The following is a 19,969-nucleotide window of genomic DNA, read 5'->3' as shown; positions in this document are numbered from 1 at the left end:
GCAGCCAGCCGCTCGGCTCCACACACACGCGTTTTGCAGGAGTTTGCAGCCGAGGGTTTTGCACTGTGTGGTTTTGAGGGGGTTGAGGAGGCCGCCAGAGATGCCAGTTATGGAAAATCGGTGTCATTCCCCGTTTAAAGGCACAAGTGCTATCTTTTCGGATGCTGAGCCGAACCGAGCCCCCAGGAATGCGCTGGAAGGGCTTTAGGATGGTTCTTTCCCAAACCTTGGCGATCACATCCGCGTCAGGACCCAAACTCTAAGCTTCACGCTCCTAAAACGGATGCGTTTTGATTTGTGGTGTTGGTCTGACTATGTAAAGCCCGTGAGCGACCCCAAAGGGCTCCTTTTCCCTCCCCTCTCCACAGTTGGACCTTGAGGCTTTTTCACATTTCAATGTTTTTATTAAGTTAGGGTTTGTTTTTTTTTTTTAAGGTAAAAGGGTTTTTTATTAAAACTCAATGAAAAAGTTCTCGTTTTATTTGTCTATTTCCTTTAAAAAAAATGTTGCATTTTTTTTTTCTCCAGCTGTTTGGTAGTTTTGTTAGGTTAGAAGCGAATAACGATCAACAATGTTTTCAACTTAATTCTTGACAACGAATTACATTGATTTCCTGCCCTGCGGCTTTGTTTGAAGGGCAGGCAATCAGGAAGTGAAGAACTTCAGTAACAGTGTTTTTTCTGTGTTTTTTTTATTTTCTTCAAGGACAGCTTTTGCTGAGCTTCTTCCCCAGAGTCACATGTTTACTGTTTCTTGTTTATTTATAATGTCTGGAAACATTTCCGGTAGAAAACTTTGTCAGTTGAGCAGCTGGGATAACTTTCCTGTCTCCTTTTGAACTACAACACACCTTTTAAAATACCTGTGTGAAAGGTAGTCATGGTAGAAATGTTGTGATTTTTAGGATGTTGTCAGTTTCCCAGTTCTTCCCCATTTCTGTACTGTCAATTAATATAGGAGTCTCTCTCCCAAGAAAATAACTTAGTAATTATGGGGAGGTGAGTATTAATCAGCAGAAAGTATCTCAAACGGAATTGTATTTACACTTTGGTTTCAGTACAGTTTTCTGATTGTTGTGATTGTTATCAGGATGTTTTCTTCCTGTTGACCTCTCTTTATGTTAGTGAAAGTCACTCAGTCCAACTCTTTGTGATCCCGTGGACTATACAGTCCATGGAATTCTCCAGGCCAGAATACTGGAGTGGGTTGTGGTCCCCCTCTCTGGGGGATCTTCCCAGCCCAGGGATCGAACCCAGGTCTCCTGCATTGCAAGTGGATACTTTACCAATTGAATCCTGGATACTTCTCAAGTCATTTGTCTATTAAGTGAAGTTGCTCAGTCGTGTCTGACTCTTTGTGACCCCATGAACTGTAGCCTACCAGGCTCCTCTGTCCATGGGATTCTCCAGGCAGTAGTCCTGGAGTGAATTGCCATTTCCTTCTCCAGGGGATCTTCCCAATCCAGGGCCATTGTTTACAGACTCTTTACAGTCTGAGCCACCAGGGAATCCATTTGTCTATTACTTTGTTACATATTGGATTTTTCTGTAACTCCCAGTTCAGGTCCCTTCTCCTATTCCAATCTTTTTGTAATCACAGAAACCACACCCAGTGTCTTGAGAGTTGATAATTGGCCTGTTCCACCCCTAACCTGGAGGCTTTGGGAGTAGAAAACCAGACTCATCTAAGCTTTGCCTTCTGAATGTTGCATCACTTAATTACAGTGTAAAATTTTGCCTTGTTGATCTGTCATCTAGGACAACCGTTTATACATAGATGGCAAGATTTGTATATACATCAACCTGGTTGTTGATTCCTAAGACTGGAGGAACTTTACACTTTTGAGAACTCTTTTTGAGCAGTTTATCTAACCCCATTGGTATTTATCTTATCCAGTATGACCCGGAAGTAAGATGTCACACAAAGTAATCTTTTGATACCTGAATCTTATCTCGAAAGTTCCATGTTTGTTTTTTCTAAAAAGTCATCATTAACTTTTTAAGAGCACACTAAAAAGAATTTAGACTCTTTTTTGATGATAAGAATATAAGTAATTTTTCTCTATCATAGAACAGTGTTAACCACAGCAACCAAGTTCTAAGGTTACTAATCTCCTGGCCAAGATTATCACAAATCTGGTATGCTTTTTGAGATTTTTTATGCCTGATTTAACTGGAATTTTTTTTTCCAGTTTCTTCCCTCCAATCAGAGGGCAGTTCTTGTCCGCAGCTCTCCTCCTGTTTCTCATCATTTTCAATATGGGAATCAAAATAAGCTTACAAAATTTTGTGCTCATACGATACAGATAACAGTAATTGCGTCCAGGAAAGGAAGGTTACTTTTCACTTAACTTTGTTCTGGGTACATGAATTGCCTATTGAAATATATATGTATAAGTGAGCATAGGTGATTCTTTAAAATAAAAGGTTTCATTATACAACAATTGTCACAAAAATCAAATAAATAACTTCTGAATAAGAGGGTAAAGAATGTTAGCTTTAACATGTGGGTTTTGTGACATCTGTGTGGTCTCTCTGTTTCCGCCAGGTTTGTAAGCTATAGTCTGCATAAATGGCTTTTGTATACATAAGGTGTTAGTATAGTTATGAACTGAGCTGTTAGGCAGTTACCTTTCAAAAAGCAGAGTTGGTTTTGTTTATTTTTATTTTTTTTACTTCTTCAGCATGTCTTGTAACAAGTATCTTAGTGTTCAGAGAATTATTTGCATTTTAGATCTAGTCCAACCCTTATTTTATAGAAGAAAGAACTGACGCTCAGATGACTTTCATAGTCAGATAGTAAGTGGCTGATAGGAGCTGGGCCCCACTGCCTCTTGACTCTCACTTGCAACTGTTTCTGCTCAGCTGCACTGGGCTCTCTTCTGTCTTCTTTTTTCCATCTCCCCACCCTGTCTCTTTTCCTTCAGCCTCCTTTCGTTCATTCCACACATAATTATTATGGAGCGTTAAGAGCTGAGGCCTGAGAATCAGTAGAAAACCTCTGTTCTCTGCTCTCTTGGTGTGAACAGCTTAGAAGGAAAGAGAAACAAATCTGTATAGCATTGCATAAACATTTATACTGAACTATTTTCATGTCTGGTTGTCCAAATGTCATGGTAATTCGATAGCTTAAATGTATTCAAAATCGGTTACTCTACTAATCTTTGTTTACCAAGCATGTATTTTACACTTCAGTTTAAGGAAATTATTAATTGATGATGACACATAAAATTATATTTTTTCTGAGAACAAACCAAAAACCTAGCTGCTGTGATAAATGATCACAGGGGAGGCACGCCAGAGCAAAGAGGGCCTCCGCATGTGTGCCCCAGCCTGAAATGTCCCCCCCGCATAGCCACAAGGTTGATTCACTTCTTCATTTCACATAGATCTCTGTCCAGATGTCTGCTCATCAGAGATGGCTTCCAGGCCGATATATCTAGAATAGCACTCTTACGCCCTTGGTTTTTGTTTTGTTTTTTTTAAATAACGTTTGACATTTGTTTACTTTAAAAAAAAATCAATTTATTCTCCCACTAGAACATAAGCATGAGGGCAAGAGTTTTAATTTCTTTTCTTTGCCCTGTCTCCAGTGTTAAGAACAGTGTGCAGTGCTCAGGAGGCACTAAGTAGATATTTGCAGAGTGAAGGAATAAATAAACATAATAGGGGGAATGGGTCTAGTCAGGGGCTTTTCGAAAACTTCACTGATTCAGAGGTAACTGGGCTGAGATCTAAAGGAAAAGCAGGAGCTCATGTGGCAGAAAGAGGCCAGAGCTGGGATAAGAATGCAAGCTCCTAAGTTGTTCACAGCCTTGCCTTGTTCGTTAACACCACCCCAGCACCTGTTAGGTATTTGGCTCTCTGTAGACATTTCTTGAATGAAATGAGTGAATGAAAAAGTATCTGAGGTAGAAAGGATAGCATATGCAAAGGGCCTGTGGTTGAGAGAGCCGCTGACTTCCAGGAGGGGAAAGAAGGCCAGTACAGATGCAGAGGCCAAGGGGTGCAGCCTGGGGTGAATGCGTGTCCTCACAAGCAAGCAAGACCAGCTTCCGAGGACCTGTCTTGAACTGAACAAAACATGGTAAGCTCGGTATTTACCTCACTGTTGACGTCGCATTCCCTTGGAAACTTAAAGCTCCTCCTTTGCCACAAATTAAAGTGCAGATATTTTTATTTTTATTTTCCTTGTGCAACTGAAAATCTAATGGCATTAAGGACGAAGTAAATGTGTTCAGGGTTGACATGACCTACATCAGTGATCGGAATGAAAACTAAATCTGCTCAGCTCCCATGTCTGTGGGTGTCCTTGATTATGACCATTTTAATTCAGAGAAGTATATCTAATTCTGAGCAGCATTTAACCCCTTAAGTGTTAATTTTGGTTTATGTATGTTGAGTCTTGTCTTGCTAACTTGTAGACTTTTGACAGCTCTTTTGAATTTTAATGTTTCTGTTAAGGTTAATAGACTGCATCGTTGGACAAAAAAAGAAAGTTATTCTTTTAGCCACTATTAGTTGTGGAAATAGAGGTTATGTGGAGCTCAAACTGATCATTTATTTCTTTGCTTAATTCTAGACTGTTGATTAACTATACTTTTTCAAGAACATTGTTTCTACTCACTGATATATGTGAAAACACTTTCTAAAATATATGCTTTGTATCAGGGTGTGTGGGTGTTGTTTGTGTGTGACCTCAGAAACTGTATTTCGCCTACAGAATGCATCTATGGCTTGTGATGACATCTTAAAATGGTGATACAACTGAAGGATTGTACCTGTAATCCTGAATATTTTCTGATGTGTAGCAGCTTAGGGAAAGAAATCTGGCTGTAGTTTTGCAAGCTATTTAAAGATCTATAGCAAAATTAATTGAGATTATTGATTACTGGTACCCTTAAACACTTTTCATCTGTACACGCCAGGGGTGAATGTGCAAGAAGCAGTCGCTGATCAGGAGAAGTTTTCCCATAGATGAGGCCTCTAAAGTCCAGTAAAGCTGATTGCAGAGTTTCTCCACAGACTGCTTTTGAAAACTGTAGAGATCTGTGGAGTAAATGTCATATCACACTGGGCTTCCCCCATGCCTCAGCAGTAAGGAGTCTGCCTGCAATCAGGAGACTTGGGTTCAGTCCCTTGGTGGGGAAGATCCCCTGGAGAAGAGAATGGCAACTCACTCCAGTGTTGTTGCCTGGAGAATCCCACAGACAGAAGCCTGGCGGGCTACAGTCCATGGGGTCACAAAGAGTTGGACACGACTTAGTAACTAGACAACAAATACCATACTAAAGGCTGGAGAAGCATTGATCTTGCAGACTGGGATGGGACTCCTTTGACATGGGACCATTAATTTGGGAATGTGGTAATGTGCCGGCCATCTGTCAGGGCTTTGAAAATCAGTATCACCGTATTTTGCTTTGAAGATGCCTCAAATAGCTTATTCCAAGACAAGATAACTCTAGCTTTTGAAGATGAGTCACTAATACCTTTGCTTTTTTGTTGTGTTTTGTCCTGCTTTTTGCTTCTGGGATTTCAGGGAATATTCTGACTGCTAATAGTAATGTTAATAAAAATAAATGTTGATTTAATTGCTGTTTCTGTTTGACTTTTTATTTACTCTGCAGCTTTGATTAGCTTGTCCTTTGGAGGAGCAATTGGACTGATGTTTTTAATGCTTGGATGTGCCCTCCCAATATACAAGTATGTAACATTTTTGTCTTTTTGTGTTTAAGTGTAACATTTTTCTACTTTTACCCACTGAGCCACCAGGGAAGCCCTAACTTTTTTTTTTTTTTTACTGCAATAGAAGTAAACCTGAGAAATGGTCATTTGTTAAGGATAAACTTTTAAGTCTTCACTTAAAATTTGTTTGAAAGTATTTTAGGACAGCAGCATTTTGTAGAAAAGACTTTGGCTGTTGTTCCTTGACTACTGCTGAGCTTTTAATGGCCAGATAGTGAAATGCTAACCCATCACTACTGCTTCATCTGGAGAACCAATTGATTAAGTTATAGACAAGAAAATGTAAAATGTCTTTTTCAACACAAACAAAAAACTGTAAGCAGAGTCAAGAGCAACTGACAAAAAAGTTATGTAAACAATTACTCTATAAGACAGAATTTTTTAAATTCATAGGCTAAATTAGTAAGAAAAATACAGACAGCACAATAGAAAAGCGAACAACAAATACGTAAAAAGGACTGCCGTTTGCTAATAAGAACATGAAAATATACTCAACCTCACTCAAAATTAGGACTTCCCTAGTGGCTCAGTGATAAAGAATCCTCCTGCCAATGCAGGAGATAATCCCTGATCCAGGAAGATCCCACATGCTGCAAAGCAACTAAGCCCGTGTGCCACGACTGTTGAGCCTGTGCTCCACCAGAGAAGCCATGGCACTAGAGAGTGGCCCCCGATTGCCACTACTGGAGAAAGCCTGTGCACAGCGAGGAAGACCCGGCACAGCCATAAATAAATAACACAAAAACTTTTGTAAGTTACATGAAATCAATGGGCAAAGGTAAAAGATAGGACAGACAAGCATTGTCACGTACTCTGGGTGGAAGTTCAAACAGGTGCAAGTCCTGGGTGACCAGTTTGCCTGTAGCTCTCAAAATGTATCCTTCCACTTCTTAGAATTAACTCATACAAATCTATTTGAAGATGTTTACAAAGATATGTGTGTCGGGAGAGTATGGATATTCATGGCGGCCTTGTTTATAATACCAACAACAACAGGAAAACTGGAAGCATCCTAAAGGTCTATCAAGAGAAAAATGATAAATTAGTACCTCCACTGATGCAAATACCGGGTCGTCTTATAAGGGACAAGAAAGGGCTGTGGTTGCTAATGTGTTAAACAGGCTATCTTATTAAATTTAAAAGTGCAGTGATTCATTCATATCTCTAAAGTTTATCCATATGGGAATCTGGAAAGACCCACACCAGTAGAACTGGGAAAGAGAAGACAGGGAAGACACAGTAACCTGGATTTTTCACTTACTGTCATTTTGTATTTTTTGCATATGTTTTCCCTTAAACTTATGCCCATTTGTAATTTTTTGTTGTCATTCTCAAAATATTCAGCAGAAGATTTTTAGGAGAAACACATAGATAAATCTTTGCTTATCATGAGCCTCTAAGTACAAGCAAATCTCCATTATGATATGTATTTTATGGCAGTTTTAAAGCCATCTATTTTATTTTAACATTTTATTTTGAAATGATGATGGACTGTCAAGAAGCTGCAAAAATAGCACAGAGAAGTTCTGGCACCCTTCACCCATCTTCTCCCAGTGGTAATATCTTACATAAGTGTTTTATATCATCCAAACCAGGAAAGGACATGGCACAATACAATAGCTAGATGATTTTTATTGTGATAAAGTTGACATTCTGATTGAAAGTCTTCAGTATTACTTTCAGTTCATTTTCTGTATGCAGTATTTTGGGAGTTCCTAGTGAACTAAGGAAAGTTTGGGGGTGTTCCAGCTTCATGCCAAAGCAGGATTTTAGAAGTCAAGGTTATGAATCTTGAATTTTAAAAATTACTGTGTTAACAATGCCATTTTTCATATGCCTTTTTATTTATAACCTAAAAATATTTTTAATTTGGGGCCTTAATTCCAACTGTTAAAAATCATAAAGCATTTTCTTTTCATTTAAGAAATATTTAATCAGTGTATCATAGTTGACTTTAGGAATACTGTGACTCAAAATGTTTCTCTTTTTCAGTGTTCAGCTTATAGCTTATATTTAAACAATGTCATATTTGTACCTTGCAGTATACTTTGGTCCTTATTTTTAAAAAAGAGTATATTCTGTGTGTAGGAAAATGACAAAGACAGCAAAAACTACATTAACTTATTTTTCCTTTTCTAGCCAGTACTGGCCCCTCTTTGTTCTGTTCTTCTATATCCTTTCACCTATTCCATACTGCATAGCGAGAAGACTAGTGGACGATACGGATGCTATGAGTAACGCCTGTAAGGAACTCGCCATATTTCTTACAACAGGCATTGTGGTCTCAGCTTTTGGCCTCCCTATCGTATTTGCCAGAGCAAATTTGGTAAGTGACAGCATTCTCCTACTCACAATTTTACAGTAGACTATGTTCAGTTTTTCTCAGGGAAAAAAGTCTGTTAAATAACATGAAAAAGAGATGAGAGACATAGGAACCTAGAAGATGAGAGAGAAAAATCTTACTTTTGTTGTTGTTAATTGGTAAAAATACTGAAATGCATTGGCAGCAGCGGTTGGCATGCCAGTACTTCACTCTCAGAATTGGGCACATGGGGACTTCCCTGGTGGTCCAGTGGTTAAGACTCCATGCTCCCAATACAGGGGCCCAGGTTCAACGCCTGGTCAGGGAACTAGGATCCCACATGCCACATGGTGCGGCCAAGAACTTAAATAGATAGGTAACAGTTGGGGGCATGGACTTGCCCAGTGCTGCACAACCCCAGGCCTACCCTGTACAGCTTACAACATTGAAGACCTGAGGAAATCTCTGCAGGTGGGAAGGTACCAAAGAATAGAAGAGACCTCCCTGACTCACCAGTCAGATTCGCTCCTCCGTGTCTGGGAAGATGGAGATAGCAAAGAAGACAGGCTGGCCCCCCTTCCTCACACACAGGGCAGTGACTCCCCCTGCCTCTCTAATAGACCATACACGAGCACATGTGCATCTCTGATGCTTATAGTCTGCTCTCTAGGTGAAATTTTTAGATTCTAAGGAAGATTTGAAGCAAACTTCTCTGAAAACAGAAAATCATAGAATTCTATGCTGCCTCTTCATAACCCAGAAGTCAAGCTTGCTTTTCAAAAATGATTATCTTCCATGCCTTTCTGTCTCTTTAAAGGAATCACAGGTCTGCAAGAATAGCCAGGTCTACAGGAACAGCCATTTTGTGTTCAGCAGTGTCAGAGTCATTATTACAAGTCGTCTTTGTTTTGGATCGTGGTTGGCGTACAACTGGAGCCTTGATCGCTTTTCATTTCCTTGTTGTTTTTCATGTCTGTTAACTGAGCATTTCTGTCTTACATCTGTAGATCGAGTGGGGAGCTTGTGCACTCGTCCTCACAGGAAACACTGTCATCTTTGCAACTATCCTGGGCTTTTTCTTGGTCTTTGGAAGCAACGATGACTTCAGCTGGCAGCAGTGGTGAAAGGAATCACTGAACTCTTGTCACATGGACTTCTTGTCATTTCTCGGCCGTCCGCGCACAGGAGACAGGGCAGTGATGCTGAGCAGTGGAGCAGGCCTCTCGGGGGTGTTCCAGGTGCTCCCTTCTCACTTGTATTGTAAGCATACTATTTTCACAGAGACTTGCTGAAGGATTAAAAGGATTTTCTCTTTTGGAGGAGCTTGACTGATTTCACACTTATCTCTAGTATGCTTTTTGTGGTGTCCTGCTGATTTTAAAATATTTATGTGTTTTTCCTGTTCAGTTTTTTTTTTTAATCAATATGCAATGTTAAACATTTTTTAAATGTAATAACCATTTGCATTGGTTAGGCATTAGAGTTCTGCTGGCTACTACTGGGCTAAATACATTTTTTTCCCTTAAAATTGTTTAACCTCCATTACTACACATAGTTATAAAAATAAATTTTTCATTCAGTCAGGATGACATCACTCCCAATTTTATGCAAACATGCAGACCATTAGCATACCTTATAGACTATATACTCAATGCAAATCTAGCTGCATTTATACCTCAGAGGGGCCAAGTGTTAATGCCGTGCCCTCCATAATAGTTGCTGGTTTTGCCAGAAAGCAGGTGTTTTGTGAATTGAAAATTATTTTATGGAATTGTTGCAAAGGAGTGCTTTTATTCTCAGTTGCTAGAAGAACTTAGGGTTAAAGGTAAGGGTGTAAAAACAGATTTTTGAGACATGGTTTTTATTTATGTTTATTATAGTTAGAGTGAGTTGCATGGCAGGAAGAAATGAGGTTGAAATTCCATTTTTTAAAAATCCTGTTTCTATTTATAAGTGAAATTTTTGATCTTTCAGGCTTTCATGTTTTGCGTGGGTAAAGGGACACACGGGGAACTGTACTGACACTGGAAGTATGTTTGCACCCTACGTACTAGAATACCTCCTCCAGCTTCCTCCTTGTGACTGACTTTATACACTGTATGTATTCAGTAAAGTGTGTTTTCCCATTCAGTTTAGTAACACCTTAAATTAGAGGTGAGTGCTCTGCCATACATTCAGAATGTCCCTGCCCCACACAGAAGGCCTTGAGGTGATTAAAGTGACTTCTTAGTCTTGCCAGTCATATATTAACACCTTAAGATCCAGAACATGGGAATGGTAGTACTTATTCCCTAAGGTTGTATCATACGTGTTTTTACAATACTTAAGACGAGTTTCCTGTGTACTTCTCAACATTTTTTTTCTTTCACCCTCAGAGATACACTGTTTCCTTTTATAAATGGCCTTGATTGTGTGAATTCATGCAAAGCAGCCCAATCCAGCTGTGTGGCAGCTTGAGAGGCAAACCTGACCCCCAGATTCCCAGTAACCAGGCATGATCAAGTTGTCGTGGTCACTCACCTCTCCCGCAATGATCAGTGTTTGTTTCAGGAGTTTTGAAAATAGTCCAGGTCTGACAGTATTTTGTTAAGGACATTTGTTTGTATGTTTATTCAGTATACTTACTTAAAAATCTGTTTTGGCTTCAGATGAAACAGTAATCACAACAACTATTTCATTCTATAAAGTTGATTTCTCAAAAAAAATGGGAACAGATTGTGGGTTTATTCAACTTTCTACTAGAGATGCCTCAAGGCTTCTTTGCCCAACCCAAGTTTTTACTTTGAGCCGTGAGATGGGCAGCAGGATGAAATGCCGGCGTGTGGCTGTCGCATCTGCACACAAGCTGAAGGCGGCTTGCGGTGTCACGAGGTAGGCCTAAAGACAAAGGGACAGCTGCTCACGGAGCAGGCAGCTGGAGGTAGAGTTGGGAACTCAGTGCCTGTGATCTACTCGAGTTTTTCTTTTTGCCAAAAGTACAGTCTCTGGTCCTTCCCTGTTTTCTGTTCTAGAGTGTCAGTGCGGTGCACTGCTACTGTCTTATTTCCTTGGCCGTAGACTCTTTTTCTAGCAGCTGCGGATTTCTTCTGTATAATAATCGCCCTGGCAGCATTGTGTCTTTGACCTTGCACACTAGCTTGACGTAGTGCTGTCTCTGATTTCTAGGCTAAAATTACTTGAGGGCTGAATTTTCCATAGAATGTGCACTGACCCTGCATTGCCATTCTTCTATGGAAAGAGAACTTTTGATGATGAAACAATAAAGATTTTAAATATCCGCTTTAGTTTGTGGGTGTTTTTGAAATGAAAACGTACAACACACTTCAGTTGCTGAAGTGCATTATCCATTTTAAGAATGTGCTATAAAACAGGGAGGACATTAGTTGTTAATCTTGCAGAAGTTTCACTTCCAAAATAAAAGTGAAACTGTAGTAATAAATACTACAGTGAAGCCATATGATATTGAGCTGTAGTCAAAGGACTGGTAATTTGGAGGAGTAGAACTTTGACCTAACCTTTTAAAAAAACGCTGTAGAAGGTTTTGTTGACATAACAAGGCTACTGACCATCTAATGTTAAGGTTGTACTTGTTCTTAATTTTCAGAACTCTTTTATGACTTCACGTTTTATTATAATTTATTATTGTTTGTCATTAGAGCATTTTGCTTTTTGCAAACATTTCAAACAGGTAAATGTTAAAAAAAAATTGATCTGTGTGGTACAGTGTGAACAGAGAAAAGTAGTGTTCTCTTTTATCAAAAATGAATCTTAAAAAGAATCTTGCCCCAATTGTCCTACTTACAATCTCATTATATGTTTAAAAAAATTCAAATTATAGGGTCTTAGAGTCTGCTTTAATATGATTTTGGGGAAATCAAATAATGAAGACCATAAAACATTCCTCTTTCAATTATAGTTCTGTTTTCTTTTGTGTATTTAGAGGCAGTACTAAAAAGAGAACTCATGAATTTTTAATTTCAGTAGAATGGCTAATACTGTAAAAGAAAAACTGTCACAGTTTATAGCCATAGGAACCATCAAATAGAATAAAATTTTATAGAACAAACAAGTATTCGTGTATGTATTTGTAAGAGCATTAATATTAGGTTGACCAAAAAGTTTCATTTTGGATTTTCCATAAGATGTTACCAAAAAAATGAATGAACTTTTGGGCCAACCCAGTACTTTATAGGGCTTCCCCAGTGGCTCATCAGTAAAGAATCCACCTGCAAGGCAGGGTTCGAAGCCTTGGTCAGGAAGATCCCCTGGAATAGGAAATGGCACCCCACTCCAGTATTCTTGCCTTGGAAATCCCATGGACAGAGGAGTATGATGGGCTATAGTCCATGGGATCACAAAGAGTCGTACACTACTTAGCGACTAAACAACAGTACTTTATAATTTAGATTTATGGTTTGGCATTTAATATCAGAAATGTCTTTTTCTCTTGTCAAATCAATTTAATGTTTAATATTATGTAACTGTAGTGTGGAATAAGTGTCAATGAACTTGTGTAGACTTGTGAACCTCCAAAATGGGCAGATGTTTTCCTGAAAGCTAGGTATACTTACATTGAACATTTGAAGATTGTTTCTAAAACTGTTCACAGCTGAACAACTTCTTGGAATTAAACTAAGTTGGATAGATTTTTCCTTATTTTCATCGTGCTCCAAAACATAGGTAAGAATCAGCTCTAAAACCAAATTATGAGTATGGCAGTGAAGAAGGGTGTTAGTCTCCTAATGATTAAGAAAAGCTTGGTTTGAGAATTCCCTGGCAGTCCAGCGGTGAGGACTCTGCGCTTTCACTGCAGGGCCTGGGTTCAAGTTCAGTCCCTGGTCAGGGAACTAAGATCCCACAAGACAATTTGTGGCCCCCCAAAAAAAAGCTCAATCCTGGAAAAGTTCTTTGTTCCCAGTGAGACCTATGAACTAAAGGACTGCATTCTAGATACTCTTGGGGAACATGAAAAGATGAGGGCACGGGGTCCCTCTTGGAGCTAGGAGTCTACTGAGCTAAGACGCAAAAATGGACCACAGGAAGCTGATCCTATGCACGCCAAAGGAGTGTGTGGGTTCACCGGAAGAAACGGTTAGGGAAGCAAAGCTGAGCTGGAGGGAGTTTCCTGTCCTGCTCTGGCCGGTCTGCTGCTGCAGGCAGGGTCGTGGAGCGGGTCTCCAGGGCAGTGTCCTGGCCGTGGTTCCTCAGCTCCCTGGGGTGCAGAAGGCGGCAGGCACAGCAGCAGCGGTGATCACAGGGCTTCTTGATTCTGACCCTGATCTCTGGGTCCCACATACAATGGCGATGTGAGAGGTGGTGAGACTTAGTAAATGATCAAGCAGATCCGCTGATGAATTTGTGCGGGGGAACGAAGAGTCAAAAGTGACTACCAGATTGTCAGTTGTGCATGTCAGGGGCTTGGGGTGAAAGAGATGTAATGAGGGAGGGTGTGAAAAGTAAACGGCAGAGGTGGACACCATGTCCCAACCACTGGTTCGTTACATCGATGGGTAACCTAGGGATATCATCATCTGCCTTGTTTAAAACCTTTACCAGACAAGACGGTACTCTTGACCCTTTGACCTTGTAACTGGTTTGTCAGTTCCTTGAGGGGTGACATGGTAGCACATGTCTTGTCCTCAAGGTTACACTGGGCTCTGGAGTCAGACTGCCTGGCCCCAAGCTCTTACACTAGATACATCACACAAGTGTGGTTTTTCTCCTTTCTGGGTCTCATATCCACATCCATAAAAGGAGGGTGATCATAGTAGTTACTTCATAGGGTGCTTGTGGGGTTCAAGGATGACACGCAGAGGGCTCACAGCAGCTGCGCTTGTTCAATGTTAGCCGTTTTTACTGTTTCTCATAGCAGTTCTCTGTACTGATAAGCAGTTCCTTCTCACACAAGGAGACAAACTGAAAATCCAGTCTCTTTAGATAATCTATTTGCAGACACATCACTGTCAGCCTTATAGTACCTCTTGGAAATACTGTTAACCTCCTTGTTCCCTGTCAGTGCCACAGTACTTTGGGGAAATCAGGAGATCTGTTGACTCTAATAGACCATGCCAGCTGCTGTGACACGTGCTTCCGGTGGATAAGGACATGTGATCCTACCGCCCCCTCCGCTCCTGTCTTGGAACTGAGATGTGGTACACATTTTTTAAAAAGAAATACATTGCTAAACGTTTTTAAAGCAAGAAGGGGAAGTCATGGTGGATGTGAAGCTAAGAAATCCCTGAGAAAATGAAACCATCGGGGATTGAGTTGAAGAGAGAAGCTGTCGCCTGAAACATGGGTGGCAGATGCGTGGGTGAACACTACCCTAATAGGTGGCAGTCCTGCTGGGGAGGCCCGGTACCACCGCAAGTGGTGGAACCCGGGGCCAGGACAGGTTTGGGCAACGTACAGAGAGGAAAGTCACAAGGGGATTTATGTGGGGTGCTGCAGCACAAGCAGCCAGGCCAGCAGGTCCACCTACACCAGATACACACCCATCCCCGTCTCACACCCTCTAGGGTGGGAAGAACCCGCATCCTGCAGTAGGGAGAACGGGAACATCCAAGTCCAGGAGGCCAGCCACCAGGAGACCCTGCTTGGCAGCACATCTTTTTTGCCAGTGAACACACTGCACCTACCCTTAGGCAGAATGCTCACTCCAGAGTGGCAGACGTTCCACCCAGGGGTCTCAAAGGGGAGCACCCAGGCAGGGATAACCAAGCAGTTGAGGAGAGCCCAATGGAAGAAGACAGATTCACAGAATTTACCTTCAGGGGAACAGTTGACAAAACAAAAAGACCTCCATGCTTACAGTTCCAAGTACTGGAGCTATCCATTGGCCCAGAAGGTCTTGCCAAGTGTACAAAATCAGGTTGATGAAGTCAAGTCACAGAACATTTTACATTTCTCGCACCCAAACCCAATTAGGATTCCCCAGGACTGAATGCTGGAGAACTATTTTTCCTCAAGGCTCTTCTAACTATAACAATAGATTTGACTCAAAGATACAGTGAATACAGTAAACTTACTATTGATAAACTTTTTCTGCAATATGTTCTCTCCCTGTGGCATCCTGTCCTGAGACTGAACCTAGAACCTGCTGTCTGCATGGGTGGAAAGGAGGGGAGAAGCATACCCCATCCCATGAGATGCTTAGATTCCCACCTGGAACGATACATGGCCACCATCAGCACTTACTCATTCCATAGATGTTTGGAACCAGACATCAAAACCACAAAGTAAATGAAAAGGAAGGCGAATAGGAAACTGGAAGTAACATATACATGGTACTATAGGTAAAATAAACAACATGATCCTACCATATAGCACAGGGGACAATATTCAGTATTCAGTATTTTTTAATAACCTATATGGGAAAAGAATCTGAAAAAGTATATATAGCAGTACACCTGAAACTAATTAATACAATACCATAAGTCAACCATACGTCAATTTTTAAAAATTTTAGAAATTGTTAATCACTCTTTTGCAACCCCATGGACTGTAGCCTACCAGGCTCCTCTGTGCATGGGATTTCCCAGGCAAGAATACTGGAGTGGGTTGCCATTTCCTTCTCCAGTGGATCTTCCTGACCCAGGGGTTGAATGCATGTCTCCTGCATTGGCAGGTGAGTTCTTTACCCCTGAGCAACCAGGGAAGCCCTAAAAGACATATTCTCCCTTAAAAAAGGAAGGTGAAGTGACAACAAACAGAAGAAAGTATCTTGAAGTTCTCTACTACATTGTATCTATAAAGTGACTGATTATAGAGGAAGTAGGCAGAAACTGAGGGGCTGCTGCTGCTAAGTTGTTTCAGTCGTGTCTGACTCTGTGCGACCCCATAGACGGCAACCCACCAGGCCCCTCCGTCCCTGGGATTCTCCAGGCAAGAACACGAGTGGGTTGCCATTTCCTTCTCCAATGCATGAAAGTGAAAAGTGAAAGTGAATTCGCTCAGTCGTGTCCGACTCTTATCGACCCCATGGACTGCAGCCTTGCAGGCTCCTCAGTCCATGGGATTTTCCAGGCTAGAGAATCCTAAACAAGCTCATAAGTAACCATTCAAGCCTCCAGCCTATGTGACAGTTAACATTCTTACTTTTATGTTTTTCCTCTTCCAAAGTATTCCTAGAAATTCTAGGAATTCTTCTATGTTGCATAAACTTGTCTTGGTTGTCACTCATACCTCAGCCAACCTGGGCTGGCTTCCACTTCTCTGCAGCCACCATTTACCATCTTCTGATTGCTTTGCAAACTGCAAATTTCTCCCGAAATCCTGCACCCCAACCGTGGACCTTTGTCCCCTTCTCTTGTGGCTCAGCTGGTGAAGAATCTGCCAGCAATGCAGGAGACCTGGGTTCTCTCCCTGGGCTGGGAAGATCCCCCTGGAGAAGAGAACGGCTGCCCACTCCAGTATTCCGGCCTGGAGAGTTCCATGGACTGTGTAGTCCACGGAGTTGGAAAGAGCTGGACGCGGCTGAGTGAGTTTCACTTTCACTTTCACAACCATGGATAGGATCCTGCAAAGCACATCAAAAGCCCAGCTGTAACTTTACATAATTTTTTACTGAAGGCCTGAGGAAGAGAGGATTACTATACACCCTCCCCTCCCCCACCCCTACCCCCCACAAAAACAAACCAACCATACAACTGGGCATTGGACTCTGGCTTCTAGAGTCTATTGCCCATGGGCTTGTTTGGAGGCTGCCCCGAGTCCTACCTCCCTGGCGCTGACCTGTCCCAAGTTGCCAGCACCATCTTAGCTCCCCTAGATGGGAGGGATTCTTGGACAAGGTCCCCTTGCCTGAGTCCAGACCCCACCTCCAAAACACAACAATCAACGCAAATGCAGCTTGGCCCCTAGAGAAGATAGGCTTACTCATAATTGACCACATGATCCTTTCAACCCTTTTAATCCAAGAGGGAAGATTTTGTTTCATGTGGCCAGGAAGCTCATCAAAATGTTGCTTCTTCCATCGCCCTGAACAAGTGCTGTTAAAATTAATTAAAAATTTATTGATAATGTCAAACACCAGTTTCCCCTACTTCTATCCATGAAGATACTAAAATGTTGGGATTTGGTATCATCAGAACATCATGCATTCTACATCAGAAAAACCTTGATTTGCCTATTGGCGTATTCATTAATGTTGTGCAGTCACGTTGTTAGTAGCTCAGTCATTTCCGACTCTTTGTGACCCCATGGACTGTAGCCCACCAGGCTCCTCTGTCCATGGAATTCTCCAGGCAAAAATACTGGAGTGGGTTGCCATTCCTTTCTCCAGGGGATCTTCCCAACCCAGGGATTGAACCCAGGTCTCATGCATTGCAGGCAGATTCTTTACCATCTGAGCCACTAGGGAAATTAATAGTTGATCTTTGAACTGGGACCAGAGGTGTTGGGAAATCCTCCTGTAGCAGTCAGGGTAGGTTCAACTTGCTGCAAGAAGAAACAACTGCCCAAATCTCAGGGTGAAACACGACAAAGGTTTATTTCTTACTCACTACATGTCCATAACAGGCTTCCCTGGTAGCTCAGCTGGTAAAGAATCTGCCTGCAATGCATGAAGACCCCACTTTGATTCCTGGGTCAGAAGGATCCCCTGGAGAAGGAATAAGCTACCCACTCCAGTATTCTCAGGCTTCCCTGGTGGCTCAGATGGTAAAGAATCTGCCTGCAATTCAAGAGACCCAGGCTTGATCCCTGGGTTGGGAAGATCCCCTGGAGAAGGGAACGGCTACCTACTCCAGTATTCTTGCCTGGAGAAATCCATGGACAGAGGAGCCTGGCAGGCTACAGTCCATGGGGTTGCAAAGAGTTGGATATGACTGAGTGACTTTCACACACACATGTCCATCACGGCTGGCTCTCCTCTGGCATCTTCTCTTGGGAGACTGAGCTGACACCTCTTGGCAGAAGAGACTAAACATGGAGACCCACATGGGGGTTCTTAGAACTTCTTCCTGGGGGCACACGTGCTCCACACACCCACTGACCAGAGCCTGGAGTGGGTGGCCAAGCCTGATCTCAAGAGTGCAGATGAAATTCACTCAGTCGTGTCCGACTCTTTGTGACCCTGTGGACTGTAGCCTGCCAGGCTTCTCTGTCCATGGAATTCTCCAGACCAGAATGGAGTGGATAGCCATTCCCTTCTCCGGGGGATCTTCCCAGCCCAGGCACCTGGTCTCCCACGTTGCAGATAGATTCTTTACTGTCTGAGCTACCAGGGAAGCCCAATCTCAAGAGTAGGGAAGTAAAATTCAGAAACAGACCAGCACCCTTCTTTTGACCACTCTTCCCTTATTTCTCTTCTGTCCCTAACCCTCTTATCCTGTACTTTAATTTCTTTTTTTATTTAAGTACTCTGAATCTGGTGTTATTATGAATAACAGCATGTTACCTAATAGCCAAAAATGAAGTGTCTGTTCTTCGGTGAAGCCTGTGTTCATTTTTTTTGCATAGTTTTATTGTTTGGGAAATAGGGACAGTTGAGAAAGTTCATATCAAAAATAATCATTGCCCCTTCACCTTCAGTGCTGAACCCAGAGATTAGAGGAAACCAAGTTTCTGTACCATCTGCTAATTTATAAAAACATGAAGAATCTGTTGGAAGTGACTTGAATCTGTTAGTCTAATAGTTGACATTTTATTCAGGATAATTACTCATGATTGCCATTTATTCTTTTCTAGCAATTCGTCATTACAATGCCCATGTCCATAATCTGTTGGTCTCTACCATGCTCCCATGAATACAATTGTCAAATCTGTTCTTTCACAGCCATTGAACCTGCTTCACCATCAACCTGTTCCTCACTGTTTGATCCACTCCCCTTCACCCAGAGTTGACGGGTTGGCTGCCAGGGTCTCTCAGGTAACCAGGAAAAGAGTTCATTGCCTGCAAGGTGTTGGTCACATGGGCTGAGTTGCATCCTTTGGGCAGAGGTAGAACTTGACTTTCAAGATCTCCAAATTCTTGCCAGGACATACTCCTCAACACTTTCCATCTGGGCCTCCTTTTCCATAATTCTCATGGAATTGATGAGTCAAAGATTGACGGATCAACAGGCTGGACGTGCATGTGTGAATCCTACAGTTTGCTTTATAAAGCTACATGGATAGAAAAAAGCAAGATCGGATCATCACCTTTGGAGACATTGAACAGTAGGTGGATTACTAAACCTGGTTGCCCATTTAGAGCCACTGGCTGCCTTTTGGTCATGGCATCTGCCAACAGATTAAAAGAATGCCAGCGCGAGAGCATGGCCGCACATGCATCAGGGGGATGGGACTGCCCTGTGAGCCCAGCAGATCCAAAACAATAGGGCTAGAGGTGGCCTCAAGTTTTCATGGAATATTTACTAAGGCAGTGTTATTTCATTAGACAAATAATAGCATCTATAGTTCCTTGGTCCTCTTAGGAAAGCAAAGTTTGTAGTTTATTTTTGTTAAATATTTTCTTAATTAAGATTTCAATTTGGGATGACAAATTGAAATTGTAATTGAGTAATCACAGTTTGGGTGTATAAAAATGGTGGCCACTGGGAATCTGATTTCGGACACCTCTCTGCCTGTCTGAGAACATGAACTTTCTTTAAACCGTTCCAACCCAAGGACACCACGAGCTGTCTTCAGAACAACACCTGCCAGCTGCAACCTTGTGGTCTCGAGTCCTCCCCCTTGTAACTATGCAACCATTTAGGGCCCCAATCAGTTCTTACTCAACAAGTATCCTTAATTTTTGCCAGTTCCAATTGTAATTCTTAATAAAATTTCATCTAACTGTAGCCTTGTGGGTTTTGCCCTTATAAACTCCCCTTCCTGTGATGGCAGCGTTCCACTCCTTTGAAGATAAGCTTGCCTTCCCAGAGCCAGGGTCCTGCTGACTCACTGTGTACGTGCTAATCTGTAACCATCTGTTGAAAC

The 19,969-nt window shown here is 41.8% G+C and overlaps 1 protein-coding gene across 1 annotated transcript; it reads left to right on the top strand.

Moving 5' to 3' along the window:
• Window positions 1-3,296: 3,296 nt before the first annotated feature.
• Window positions 3,297-11,324, top strand: LEPROTL1 (leptin receptor overlapping transcript-like 1). The gene is made up of 3 exons (XM_010838820.1): window positions 3,297-5,703; window positions 7,885-8,071; window positions 9,055-11,324. The coding sequence occupies exons 1-3, from the start codon at window positions 5,666-5,668 to the stop codon at window positions 9,169-9,171; spliced, it is 342 nt and encodes a 113-aa protein (XP_010837122.1). The 5' UTR covers window positions 3,297-5,665; the 3' UTR covers window positions 9,172-11,324.
• Window positions 11,325-19,969: the final 8,645 nt, after the last annotated feature.

Source organism: Bison bison, unplaced genomic scaffold (genome assembly GCF_000754665.1).
Source record: "Bison bison bison isolate TAMUID 2011002044 unplaced genomic scaffold, Bison_UMD1.0 scf7180017864105, whole genome shotgun sequence".
Lineage (NCBI taxonomy): Eukaryota > Metazoa > Chordata > Mammalia > Artiodactyla > Bovidae > Bison > Bison bison.
Note: the sequence above shows the minus strand (reverse complement) of the source record. Positions and strands in the feature narration are given on the sequence as shown.